Below are 14043 nucleotides of genomic sequence, written 5' to 3' on the forward strand. Positions count from 1 at the left end.
GTTCGGGAAATGGCAGGCAAGCGGATGCGGGGTGTGTAGGGAAGCCACCCCCACCACTCATGCCCTAGCTTGATTTTTATGCCAGTGCCTCACCCCACCTCATACAACCAGACAGTGGGAGGGGCTTAACTAGGACTTATTTTTGGGGTAGGGCTTATTTTAGGCACAGGTATGAAAATCGGGCTAGAGCTTGTTTTCGGGGTAGGTTGTATTTTTGTCTAAATGCCAAATAAAAGAAAATCAATGTTTAAATAACACATCTAGGTGTAACACAACAAATTAAGATCTAAAGGAACGTTGGCAGGACAATTGGATTATTATGAGGCTATGAATAGTGCTAATTATAAAGGAAATTATTTTCAAAATGGTTTCTCCAAAGGAATATTTTTGCCCACTCTGCTCTCACAAAGAATGTCCATCCAGGAATGTTTTATCCTGTTAAATGTATTTATTTAGCATGCGGCGTATCATACATGGACTAGCAATATACAGTATATATTAACATTCACCTAGATCAGTAAACATTAGTAAAAACAGCAGTGCCAACCTTTCTGTCTCGGCAGCATGGGGAGGGGGGGGAGAGGAAATGGTTCTCTGTGACAGGTAGGGGTGTGCGCGAGCGCAGCTCCATTTGTACAAGTGGCAAGTGTGCACCACTCGCACAAATGGAGCTTGGAGTGCAAATGCCCGCCACTTGTGCAAGTGGAGCTACGCACACTCCAGAGAACCCACCACTTGTGCAAGTGGAACTACATACACTCAAGAGAACCCACCACTTGTGCAAGTGGAGCTGTTGTGTTTGTGCGATGCTTGCCTGCCACTCATGTGGCCCGGTTCTGAACAGCTGCGGCCCGAGGGTTGCTTATATTAAAAAAAAACACCAGATACTGGACCAGTATATGCGCTCCCCTACAGCTAATAACGATCTGCAGTTTGATGTGAAACCCCATAGTCACACCGAGGGGAGGATACTATGTCCCAGCAGACACTGTTTGAGATGTGAATCCTATTCAAGATTGTCCATTACTGACATGGTAATTCAAAGCCTGGCTCCTTTTTTGTGGGGTCATAAAGACAAGACACGAGACAAGATGATCTTTATTGTCACATTTTTAATGTGTACTAGCACACATTAAGAATGAAATTTAGATGCTTGCTCTCAAAAGAAAATATTTGCCACTGCCAAATGGCAGTAATCATGGTGGTGATAGGCTGTGGCAGCGAACGGCAATCCTTGCCACCTAGAGCAGCTGATCGGCAGTATTTCAATCAGCTCCTCGGCAGCAAAGGCTCCAGTGTTCCCTGCAACACAGCTCAGTTGACCGGTGGTGGGCGCAATGGAGCACGTGCAGGGGCTGCGATAACATGCTGAAGTTGACCAGTTTGTTTGCTGTTTGCTGCAAGGACGCTAGCCGGATGAATACTGGATGGATGCTGCGAGGCAGAGGAAGATTTTTTTTTTCTTGTTTTCCTCCTCTAAAGCTAATGTGTGTCTTATGGTCCGGAGCGTCTTATAGACTGAAAAATATGGTAAATAGTTTGTAAGTCACTGATGGTACAATAGAGTACATTCAGGGCCTCATTTCTGTTTGCGGAAGGAATATACACAGCTGTAATAATAAAAGTAAATTTCCTATACAAATAGAAGGGTCAAAAGCTCTACATCAGAGGAGCACTGACTTGAGATCACCTTAGCATTATTACACTATTTGCCATTATATAAAAACAGACACCCCCTCCTTGGGATTTTCCACTAAGAGAAAAACTCCAGTCCTGCCAAAATGTTGAAAATACAACCAAGCTAACAACACTATCTGGCACAGAGTGCTTTAACCAAGTTTTTCTCACCCCCCCCCCCAGTTTATTATTAAATCTAACTTAATATAAGTTTCTGAGGAGTGAATATTAGCAAACAAAATAGATAGTAGTGACACTTAAATGGTTTAGCCTTTAACCTAGTTCAGCGATGGCGAACCTTTTTTGGCTCATGTGCCATAAGTGGGGGGAGCGCAGGGGAGTCGTGTGTGGGCGTGCCACACCCATAATGCAATGCGTGACCCCCCCAGTGTGCATGCGCGCACTACAGGCACCCCCCCCCCCATTTTTACATGCTTTTTTCGCCCTCACCAGGCTCCACAGGCTTTATAGAAGCCTGGGGAGAGCGAAAACAGTCTCCCCCACCACCCCCGGATGCCCTCCAGAGGGGTCAGGGAAGCCACCTGTTCTGAAGGCTTAAGGGACCGACCTGATAAATTACATCCCAGAGTTCTAAAGGAGCTGACACATGTACTCTCAGAATCACTGTACCACATCTTTCAAAAATTATAGAGCACCGGGAACTACGAGAGGACTGGAAAAGAGCTGATATGGTTCCCATCTTCAAAAAAAGGGGGGGAGGGAACAGACCCAAGAAACTACAGACCAATCAAGCTAACAACAATACCAGGGAAGATACTGGAAAAGATAATAAAAAAACAGATCAGCCAACATCTAGAAATGAGCAAAGTAATAACTAGCAGTTAGCACAAGTTTGTTAAAAACAGATCATGCCAAACAAATCGTATTTCATTCTTCAACATAATGACTAAATTAGTAGACCAGTGAAATACTGTGGACATAATATAATTAGACTTCAGCAAGGCATTCGACAAAGTAGACCACAACCTACTTCTTGTTAAGCTAGAAAAAAGTGGGATAAATAGAATGAGTAGTCCTTAATGGGTCTACATCTACATGCAATGTAGCAGTGGGGTACCACAAGTTTCTGTCTTAGGCTCAGTACTCTTCAGTATCTTCCTAAATGACTTAGATGAGGGAATAGAAGGGGAAGTTACCGAATTTCCAGATGATAGTAAGCTGGCAGGAATGAAATTCAATGTAGAGAAAAGTAAAGTCTTAGGCAAAAAAAACCAAAAGTACAATATAGACTAGGTGAAACCAGGCTTAATAGCAGTAACTGTGAGAGGGATCTTGGAGTCTTAGTGGACAACCAATTAAATATGATCCAGCAATGTGCAGTGGCAGCTAAAAAAGCCAATGCAATCATAAGTTGCATGAAAAGAAGATCAAGATCAAGGGAGGTACTCTATAAAGCCTTAGTAAGACCACACCTAGATACTGCATCCAGTTTTGGTCACACTAAAACAAAGATGAAACTCTAGAAAGAGTGCAGAGAAGAGCAACCAGGATGATTAGGGAACTGGAGACTATGAAGAACGGTTAAAGGAACTGGGCATGGCTTGTCTAGTGAAGAGAAGGACCAGGAGAGACATGATAGCAGTCTTCCAATTCTTAAGGGGCTGTCACAGAGAGGAGGGGGTCAAGCTATTTTTCAAGGCACCTCAAGGCCAGACAAGGAATAATGAATGGAAACTGATCAAGGAGAGATTCAACCAAGAAATAAACAGAATTTTTCTGATAGTGAGAACAATCCATTTAGTATCAAATAATTTCTGGAGTATCTTGTTCCTAGTACTGATTTTTGCAGCCTATTCTTTAGGTGTATTTTATATATCAAGAATCCAGTTCAGTGCTACTCCAATGTAAATTGTTTAAGTACCGTGTTTCCCCAATGATAATTTACATGCTGTTTGGATTGTAGCTAACATAGGGTGTTTAAATGCAAAATTGTACACCCAGTTAATTGGCAGTTGATTTTCTTCCCATCATTTCTTTCTCCAACAGATGTTGGGACATTGCTTGGCAATCGAGTCTGGGAACAGCTGGGAAAGGAAGTATACCCTGCTCTTGATGCTGCCCTTACCATGGCAGGAGGTAAAAGAATCACTGCATTTATAAATGTAAAGTTATGGGGATATAGTTGGTTGCAAAAGATAGATATATGCAATCATCAGACTGCTGAAATGTCTCCTACAGTGTATCCCCAATACCCCAAATGCAATCAATCACATATTTTTGCAAAAATAACTCCATAGTTTTCTTTGAAAGCTTTGAAGTGATGCAGAGATCTTCTGTCTTTCTCCATATGGTGTTGCCAATCTTTGTTGAAAACTAGAAGCTTTGATATGATGCCAATATGTTTATATTGATTGGGGAGTGAACATTCACAATGCCATGAATAAGGACACAACCATAAATTGCATAGAATTTCCTAGACAATGGGGGTGCTTGAGGATTCCCCCTGCCATGTATCCACCAACATTTTTTCTAGAGACAGTTCACAGCTGCATGCCAAAATTTCGGCAACTCTGGTCCAATTGTATATTTCCATGAATGCCAAAATGAACAAAAACTGGCTAAACTCTGCATGGGTAGTTGTTCATATTTTTTTGTCTCTGTTTGCTCATTTTGCATTGAGACAGCTGCATGTAATCAGTAAGCATGTATTAGTATTTTCAGAAAGATGTGCTTAGCCTTGCCCTGTGCACAGGTGGTGCTTTCTTCTATGCACTTATTAATTCAAAGAAAGTTAAGAGTTCCATCAGATGTGTCTAAACTTCTGCATCCAATTGGTATGAATGTGACTGTCATGGAGAAAATGGTAGAATGAAAAGTAGATGGCAGGGGGAACTATGCAGGCAAGGGTTAAGCATTCCACTTCTATCTGCTGCTCTCCCCAAAAATAGTCCCATCACCTCTCTGCTTTGCATCTGTTGGGAGATTTAGCTCCCTAGGCTTGGACTGCTTGTGTGCTTTCAGCTTTAGTTCCCATAAACCATACCTAGTGCCAAACACCACAGCTGTAGAGCGTAGTTAGAAGGACTACCCTTCTTAATAGTAGAAACTATGTTATCCATCAAATCTGTTTGCATTTTTCAATCTTTGTCCTGCATTCTTTCTTTTATTTTTCGGGCTTGAAGTCAAAGTGGAAAGGGCCATTAAAGGTAAAATGATCTCATTTTACGCATTTTGTGAAGTGCCTCCTCTAGTTTCCACCCTCTGTGCAGTTTGTTTTGTCGTATTTCTCCCTTTTTCAGCAATTCATTGCTTTGCTCCTTGGGTTGGAATCCAACAGCATTGCTTGCCTGTTAGTTCTGGCTGCTTTTTATAACTTATTCTTGTAAACCTTCTTAAATTCTGCAGGGCTGCTCAGGAGCAAAAGGCTATGGATTGATGCTTATAGTACCTGTTTGTACATGTTCCCGGCTCCTCCAGCTAGCAGATATGCAGAAGTGATGGAAATGTGCATTAGTAGCAAGCACCTACCATTTGTTTATACTAGAGGGTTTTTCGGCGAAAGGGGATATCAGACAAATAACATTTGCAATTTGATTACTACTATTATTTCATTTTTTTTTGACCCAATGTAGGGTGCATTGCATTTCAAATTTGGGTCATAAAAGAGTACTTTGGAATGTATGGGAACACAGACATCTGCACCTATCAAAGTGTTAGCTTTTCCTAGGATTGCGTGGCTGTCCTCTGCATTCTCCTCTACAAAAATACAGCTGCTGTAAAGATTTGTAGGTAGATGCGATGTTTGCAATCCCATACGCCCCAAATAATTCTTTTAGAATAAAACCTGAAGCATTGCACTGTTTTAGTTGATGTAGCACTTCAAACTTTACAGAGGTTAATGTTAAAGACAGACAAAACAGTTTGAAATAGAAATGTTCTAACCACAAGGGGTGCTGATCCAATTGCAGCACAGCTACTACAAGATTGGAGTGATCAGGGGGATCTGACATATCGGACATTGTCTGATCTCAAAATGGAACACTCCAGTTGCAAAGGGGCAGTCCGTTTCAGGACTGGGCCACAACGTTCTCTCCTAGGCCCAGTACTCTTCAATATCTTCATAAATGATTTAGCTGAGGGAATAGAAGGGGAACTTAACAAATTTCCAGATGATACTAAGCTGCCAGGAATAGCCAACACCCTAGAAGATAGGCTCAAGATCCATTTGGATCTTGACAGACTGGAACACTGGGCCCCATCTAACAAAATGAAATTCAATGTAGAGAAAACTAAAGTCTTACACTTAGGCGGAGGTGGATTCCTACCAGTTTGGTCTGGTTCGGCCAAATAGGTATTAAAAATCTGGTGTACCTTTTCGAACCGGTAGCAATGGCAGCCTGGCCACGCCCCCAAACCAGTTCTCCTGGTTCTTGGGTTTGGGTTCTGCACATGCGCAGAGCAATTTTTATTGTACTGGTTGGCCATACCTGCCTGCTCTGACGCTCACCCTGCCTCACCTTTGCCATATGGATCCACAGAACTGCCTCCTCCTGGCTCCTGCCTACACACAGGTAAGCAGCATTCACGCTAGCCTAGCTCCCGCTCCACATGGTCAACTTGGTGGCTGGCAGGGAAAGCGGCGAGCAAGCAAGCAGGTGGGCAGGAGGGACTGGTCTGGCTTCCAATGCTCTGTCCTGCAGGGCGGGGGTGGAGAGCGGTAAGGGAAGCAAGACCCTGCCTCTTTCCTCCGAGAGCCGGCTTGGGGGATGGCCAGCCTCCCCCGCCGCAGCGTCCTTCCCTCACTGCCCCTGCTGCATGGAGTGTTGAAGGCCAGGCCGGTTTTCCCCGGTTTTGTGGGCATGGATAGGTGGGGGTGCTTGTGCCCTGAAGTCATGCATGACACTCCTCTCCCGGGTTCCTCCTTGTGCGTTTTGTTTTTGTGCCTTTGGATGGAGGGTAGCACGGCATCCTGGCTCTGCATTCTGCTCCACCCAAAGGCACGAAAACGGAACAGGTACAATCATCAGAAGCATTTTTAAAAAAACTTTTAAAAGCCTTTTCCCCTGCTGGTTTGCCTGAACAGGCAGGGAAAAAAGGCTTTAAAAAGTAAAAAAAAAAGCTTCTTACAGTCGTGGGGCTCAGCTGTGAGTCACATGATCATCAGAAGCTTTTTTTTTTTTTTTTAAAGCCTTTTTCCCCTGCCGGTTCAGGCAAGGGGAAAAAAGGCTTAAAAAAGTAAAAGAGAGAGGGGGGAGGGAGGGAGGAAGCGAAAGTAAGAGAAAGAAAAGGAAAGAAAGAAGGAGGTGTTAGAAGGAAACTCACTTTTCAGCCGGCAGATCCTTGGCAAAGAAGAAAAACAAATGCTGTCGCTTTAAATCGGAGTCTCCAAATAACATGGCTGGCTGAGGAATTCTGGGAGTTGAAGTCCACAAGTCTTAATGCTGCAAATCTTGAAGACCCCTGCTTTAAATTGAAAAGCTGCTTGGAAGGAGGTTTTTAATTGCAGAAGCAAAGTGACATTCAGCAGTTTGTTTCTGGGTCAGCTGAACAACAAACTGGATAAAAGGAAGGATTCTTATATGGTTCTATGTTTTTGAAGTTTTGGGGTTTGTGCAATATGGGCTTTATGTTTCTAAAAGGGTTTGGATGATTCCCGTTGTGACTAAATGACTTTTGTCCTGTGTCAGATCTTGAGTGTGGGGCTGCTTACTCTGATTCTACTACTGTGTTTTGTTAGCTGCCAAATTTTGCCACTGGGAAATTTCAAAATATCCGGTCTTGAATGGGTTTTCTCCGGATCTATTTGCCTGCTTGTGTGAATTGGGCCAAACTTTCTATAGGGTCATTATCTCATTATCTCTATCTGGCAGGAATGTGGAATGAGCTTCAGGCAGGTTTCTTTGTTAGCAGCTTGATTTTTCCTTGCTTTTCTAGGAGCCTTTTCTTATAAGTAATATTTTATTTGGGGGTGGGGGTGGGGTTGCTTCCCACAGAGGGAAGGGAGAAAGAAAGAAAGAAAAAAGAAGCGAGAGACATAGAAAGAAAAAAAAAGCACATCAATTTAGGGCTAGAAGGCTACTTGGAAGTCATCTAATCCGACCCCCTGCTGCAGCAGGAAACCTTACATTGTCTGGATTATTTTGGTGCCTCTAACAGAGAGGAAAATTGCCAGAAAGGAGAAGGAGTTTACTAGGACAAGGCTGCCATGCAGAGGAAGGCAGAGATAGTCCTTGACTTATGACTACAATTGAGCCCAAAATTTTGGTTGCTAAGCAAGAGCATTGTTAAGTGAGCTTCACCACATTTTACTCAATCCATGACATCTCCTGGTGAGTGACGTCAAGTTGGCCACGCCCATCCGGTCACATGACCAACCAGCTATGCCCACCCAGTCACATGACCATGAAGCCATGCCTGCCCAGTCACATGACCAACAAGTCATGCCCACTAAACATGCTACACCCACAGAACCAGTAGTAAAAAAATTTGAAATCCACCCCTACACTTAGGCAAGTAAAACCAAAAATACTCATATAGACTGGGTGAAACCAGGCTTAATAGCAGTAACTGTGAGAGGGATCTTGGAGTCTTAGTGGACAACCAATTAAATATGAGCCAGCAGTAGGCAGTGGCAGCCAATGTAATCCTAAATTTCATTAACAGAGGAATACAATCAAGTTCAAGGGAGGTACTAATACCACTGTATAAAGCCTTAGTAAGACCACACCTAGATACTGCATCCAGTTTTGGTCACCACACTATAAAAAATGATGAGACTGTAGAAAGAGTGCAGAGAAGAGCAACCAAGATGATTAGGGGACTGGAGGCTAAAACATGCGATGAACGGTTGCATGAACTGGGCATGGCTAGTCTAGTGAAGAGAAGGACCAGGGGTGACAAGATAGCAGTGTTCCAATATTTGAGGGGCTGCCACAGAGAAGAGAGGGTCAAGCTATTTTCCAAAGCACCTGAAGGCCAGACAAGGAATAATGGATGGAAACTGAACAAGGGGAGATTCAACCTGGAAATAAGGAGAAATTTTCTGACAGTGAGAGCAATCAACCAATGGAACAACTTGCCTTCAGATGTTATGGCAGCTTCATCACTGGAGCCTTTCAAGAAGAGACTGGGTTGCCATCTGTCAGAAATGGTGTAGGGTCTGCTTGGGCAAGGGGTTGGACTAGATCAGTGGTCGGCAAGCCGCGGCTCGCGAGCCACAAGCGGCTCTTTACACATTTTAATGCGGCTCTTCTGTGTGCTGGATTATTATCCTCCCTAATCATTGTGGATCGAAAAGAAAAAAGGGAAAGGGGCGCTTGTTTTGAAGCGCCCGCTCCCCTCCCTCCTCTCGGGCACTTCAAAACAAGCGCCCCTTTCCCTTTTTTCTTTTCGATCCACAATGATTAGGGAGGATCCTGAAGTCGGGCGGGGACGAGAAGCGAGGAGGCAGAAAAAGAAACGGAGGCTAAGGAGCTTCCCCCCCACCCCCTCCCAGCAAAAATCTAACCGGGGAGCCGGGCGGGCAGTAGCAAATTAGCCGATCACACCGCGTGATCACGTGGCGTGATCGGCTAATTTGCTACAGCCCGCCCGGCTCCCCGGTTAGATTTTTGCTGGGAGGGGGCGGGGGGGGGGAAGCTCCTTGGCCTCCGTCTCTTTTTCTCCCTCCTCGCTTCTTGGGGCTCCACCAATGGGGGAGCAAGGCCCACCCAGCGCCAGGCTTTGGGCTAACACAGAGGTCTGCAAAGTTGGCTGTTTTAAGACTGGTGGACTTCAATTCTCAGAATTCTGGGAGTTGAAGTCCACCAGTCTTAAGAGCCAGATCCCTTAAGAGCCAGATCCCTTTTGCAGATCCCTGGGCTAATATGATTGATGCCCTTGGTGGACTTCAATTCTGGGAGTTCTGGGAGTTGAAGTCCACAAGTCTTCAAGCTGTCAGTTTTGAAGACCCTGGGTTTTTTTTCTAAAGGGTTGGGGGTGCGAGGGTCTTGCAACTTGACAGCTTTAAGACTTGCATGCTTCAATGCCAGAGTTCCTGAGCCAACATGACTGGAGGAGGAATTCTGGGAGTTGAAGTCCACAAGTCTTAAGGCTGTCAGGTTTGAAGACCCCTGGGGTTTTTTTTCTAAAGGGTTAGGGGTGCAAGGGTCTTGCAACTTGACAGCTTTAAGACTTGCATGCTTCAAATGCCAGAGTTTATTGAAACTAAAAACAGTGTACCATCCTATGTATTTTCGGTTTTAAAAATGTGGCTCTCAAAATAAATATCAATCGTGGTTTTGGTGAGATTTGGCTCAGTTGAAAAAAAAGGTTGCCCACCACTGGACTAGATGACCTACAAGGTCCCTTCCAACTCTGTTAATCTGTTAATTTCCAGGATGGTGGGTCCAACAAAAGCAGGGACCCTTTATTAATAGGAACTTGGTTCAGTTAATATATCCATGTGTCCAGAGAAATCAGAGGGAAATATCTGTGTGCCCTTGCAATAAAAGATAATCTAAAATGCTTCAGCCAAGGAAACTAAACTTTGATGGTATGAAACCTCTTCAAATAGTAGTTTATGGTTAATTCTTACTCCTTCAGAGATGATGTTTAATTTTGAACAAGAGAAATGCAGAGCTTAGACATTTTGAATAAAACAATCAGAGGTGTGTTTGTGCCACATAGTAAAACTAAAATACATTATGCAGATTGTAATGAAATTGATATTTTTTTTTATCACTGTAGCTATTAGAGAGACAAAAGAGGCACTGGAGAACGTGAGCGGATGTCTGGAAATGCTACAGGAGGGCACTGAGAAGCTGCACACCAGCCTGATGGATGTGATGGAAGACTTGATAGATACTCTTAATGATTCAGCTTGCATGTCTACCCAGGTTGCTTCAACCTGCAATCTTATCAGAAATTCTTTGACTCAGCTGACCATTAATGCTAATTACAGCAAGGTAAGCTATACTCTTCATGCTTCTCTTAAAAGATTGGCTTCTTCCTCTTCAGAAGAAAGATAGGGCTTACTTGGCTGAACGTTAAGAAGATAGAAAACTTGTACACTGGACAAACAGTGTAGACTTTCTTGCTGTGCCAAATATTTATGAGATAACTTAAACCAAGTGAACTGTCTTCATTCCCATATTCCTTAGCTTCTCTTCATGTTGCAGAAAAATATAGACTTTTAAAGCATCTCACTAGGTAGAGATGGTCTATACTTGCAAGGGAAGGTTTACTTTCAGGAAAATATGTCTGTCCTTAAAAAAACAGTTTATTTGAAGGTAGTCAAACTACTTTTAGGATTAATGGATAAACAGAGAAAAGGCATGGAAGATTCTTTCAATATATGATTTCTGTAGCAAGATTATTATATGCAGAGAGACAGATTCAATACTACCCACTCTGGAGGCATGGTTGGTGAAGTTGACAGATTCGGCTCAATAAATAAATTGACTTCTTTGATTATTAAAAAAATTATCTACACTTATTGGTGGTTGGGAGTCTCCTACGGACTTGTATTAAAATGAAAAAATGAACTTGTGATGTATGTTTTGGTTAGGTAGGATAGATTATAGAAATAAAAGTAGAGGTTAAAACATATTTTTTTTCTTCGAAATCTTTTTTCCTTTACCATATTAACATGAAACTAGCATTTTGCAAATTTCTGTATTTGTTCAATGTTATAGTAAAATTGTTCACTTAGCAGTCTACATGGCAGTGTAAATTTAGAATATCACATAGTTTCTATTGAATTTATGATGTGCATTTTTAAGATAATGAATAAATATTCCAAAGTTGGTACAGTTGGACTAGTTTCTCAGCAACATTGTTTCTATAGCGTAAGTCATAAATCTGTTTGCAATCACGTAAGTGTCGTTTCATATGTATTCGCAAAAAAGACAGATAAAATATTTGGATTAAATAGATAAGAGTTAGGAAATCTGGAGTCCTTGATGCTCTATGGCAGCAATGGCGAACCTTTTTTGGCTCATGTGCCATAAGTGGGGGGAGTGTAGGGGGGTAGTGTGTGGGCGTGCCGCACCCATAATGCAATGCGCGACCCCCCCCAGTGCGCATGCGCTCACTACAGGCGCTCCCCCCCATTTTTTGCATGTTTTTTTTGCCCTCCCCAGGCTCCAGAGGTTTTATAGGAGCCTGGGGAGGGCAAAAACAGCCCTCCAGAGGCTTCAGGGACCTTCAGGACGCTTCCCTGAAGCCGCCGGAGCAGTCAAAACGAACCTCCGAGCAAACCGGAAGTCCATTCCCGAACTTCTGGTTTCTCCATAGGGCCGTTTTTTTGCGCTCCAGAGGCTTCAGGGAAACTCATGAAGCCTCTGGGGCAGGGGTGGCGAACAAGTTCGACAAAAAGAGCCAAAATTTTAAACTGTGAGAGTCAGAGAGCCACACCACGCAGTGACCTGCCAAAACAGACCCGGAAGCAATGTTCCCTCTAATTTTTTTTCGATGTGAGCAGAAAAGTATAATGTTTGAGCGGCACATTTTCATGCCTGAGCACCCGAATTTTTTTCACAGATGTCACCTAAGACAACAACGAAATCAGTATTATTTGAAACTCAAAGTTATGTTTCTTCAAGGTACCCGCTTAATTCAAAGTGTTATATAATATCAGTATCACTTAACAACGCTCCTGCTTAGCAACCAAAATGTTGGTTCAGAAACTCTGGCATTTGAAGCACGCAACTCTTAAAGCTGTCAAGTTACAAGACCCTTGCACCCCTAACCCTTTAGGGAAAAAAAACCCCAGGGGTCTTCAAACCTGACAGCTTTAACACTTGTGGACTTCAACTTCCAGAATTCCTCCTCCAGTCATGTTGCAGCGACGTCATCTGCGTGGATCTGCTCCATCTTTGCTTTCTTCATTGTGGGCAGGGCTTCTGCTGAAGATGCCAACGAGTACGAGTTGCCACCAGAATAACTGCTGCTACCTCCTCCTCCTCCTCCTCCAAAAGCAAGTCTGGGGAAGTCCTTTGCAGGCGGCCCGTTCTAGCTGCCTGCAAAGGACCTCCCCAGCTTCCGAAAGGGAGCGCGCGATCCGAGCCACATTATACTAAATAATGATAAGAGGCAAAGAGCCTCATTTATTTTGGCCGGGAGCTGCATGCGGCTCGCGAGCTGCGTGTTCGCCACCCCTGCTCTGGGGGGTCCCGGGGGGGCGGGGAAGCTCTTTTCGCCCTCCCCAGGCTCCTATAAAGCCTCTGGAGCCTGGGGAGGGCGAAAAATGGCTTTAAAAAAGGCTGAACTCAGCTGGCCAGCATGCACATGTGCGCTGGGCAGCTGACAGGGCAGCGCCTCGCGTGCCCTGACAAATAGGTTCGCCATCACTGCTCTATGGGCTTGGTGGTTTCTTGCAGATGTTTAATTACCAAACTATCGTATCCCACCACTGCACTGAAGCTAGAGGATAAGCAGTGCAGTGCTAGTAGGATATGAGGGTGTCCCTTACTCTTTCTCTCCCCCCCCCCAATTGTCCAAAGGTCCCCAAATTAGATTGAAATACTTTTAATTTATTTTCTTTTTTAAAAATCTGCTGGGGGGAAATGACACCAATCTGAGTTTTCAGCACATGTACCAATAGATGATTGGCTACTATTATGTTGATTGATGTAGAAAATCTGCTCTGGGTCTTGGCAAAGACCCAAACAATCTCAGAGCATCATAAGTTTGTATTACATATGAAAATCAATTTTATTGATTAGCTGGAAGGCCAGAGAAATAATCTTTAAAATTTGCTTCTCCCTCAGCAAAACCTGTAACATAAAACCGAAAGTGCAAATGTTTCTAGTGAGATGATTGAAGGGTGTCTGCATTGGCAAGAATAATGAAGGAAAGTTTAGGATGCTTTTTGTGATATTAGGATAAGGCAGTTATCCTATAAGAAGCAAAACTTAAACTTCTTCTATAGATTGCAATATTAACCTGAAATTATTTTTCCCTTCTTTTAGTTACCAGGAGTGAACCCTCAGCTTGCCAAAGTAAATGATGTCCTTAAAATAGACCTTTCCAATCTCATTCAAAAGGTACGATTGTGCCTGGTTAAGACACACCTATTTGGCTACACGTTGCATCCCAAATGCCATTCTATTGTTTGTCATGTTGCTTTGGATATTCATAAATTATTTCTACAAGCAGTTACTCAAATGTGGAGGATGTGCACAAAGGAAACTCACAGTTTCTCTGTTAATATTTTTTAGCATTTGCAACTGAAATACAAGAAGAAACACAATTTAATCTTCTTAAGCACAAGTCAACTTACACATACATTTTTTAAATTTATATTTAAAAATATTTATATTTATTTATAGTACCTACAGGTAGTCCTTGACTTATAATTACTTGTTTAGCAACCACTCAAAGTTTACAATGGCACTGAATACAATAACCCTCACACTTAATTAT

The 14043-nt window shown here is 43.1% G+C and overlaps 1 protein-coding gene across 5 annotated transcripts in view; it reads left to right on the forward strand.

Moving 5' to 3' along the window:
• The window catches only part of PROM1 (prominin 1), a 121041-nt gene that overhangs the window by 62378 nt on the left and 44620 nt on the right, over positions 1 to 14043 (forward strand). For all 5 annotated transcript variants that reach the window (XM_081959412.1, XM_081959411.1, XM_081959414.1 and 2 more), the window contains exons 8-10: positions 3685 to 3774; positions 10366 to 10583; positions 13590 to 13664. In XM_081959412.1, coding sequence (XP_081815538.1) covers positions 3685 to 3774; positions 10366 to 10583; positions 13590 to 13664 — 383 coding nt within the window. The remainder of the gene's footprint in view (positions 1 to 3684; positions 3775 to 10365; positions 10584 to 13589; positions 13665 to 14043) is intronic.

The sequence above is a fragment of the Natrix helvetica genome (assembly GCF_964273705.1).
Source record: "Natrix helvetica genome assembly, chromosome: 7".
Lineage (NCBI taxonomy): Eukaryota > Metazoa > Chordata > Lepidosauria > Squamata > Natricidae > Natrix > Natrix helvetica.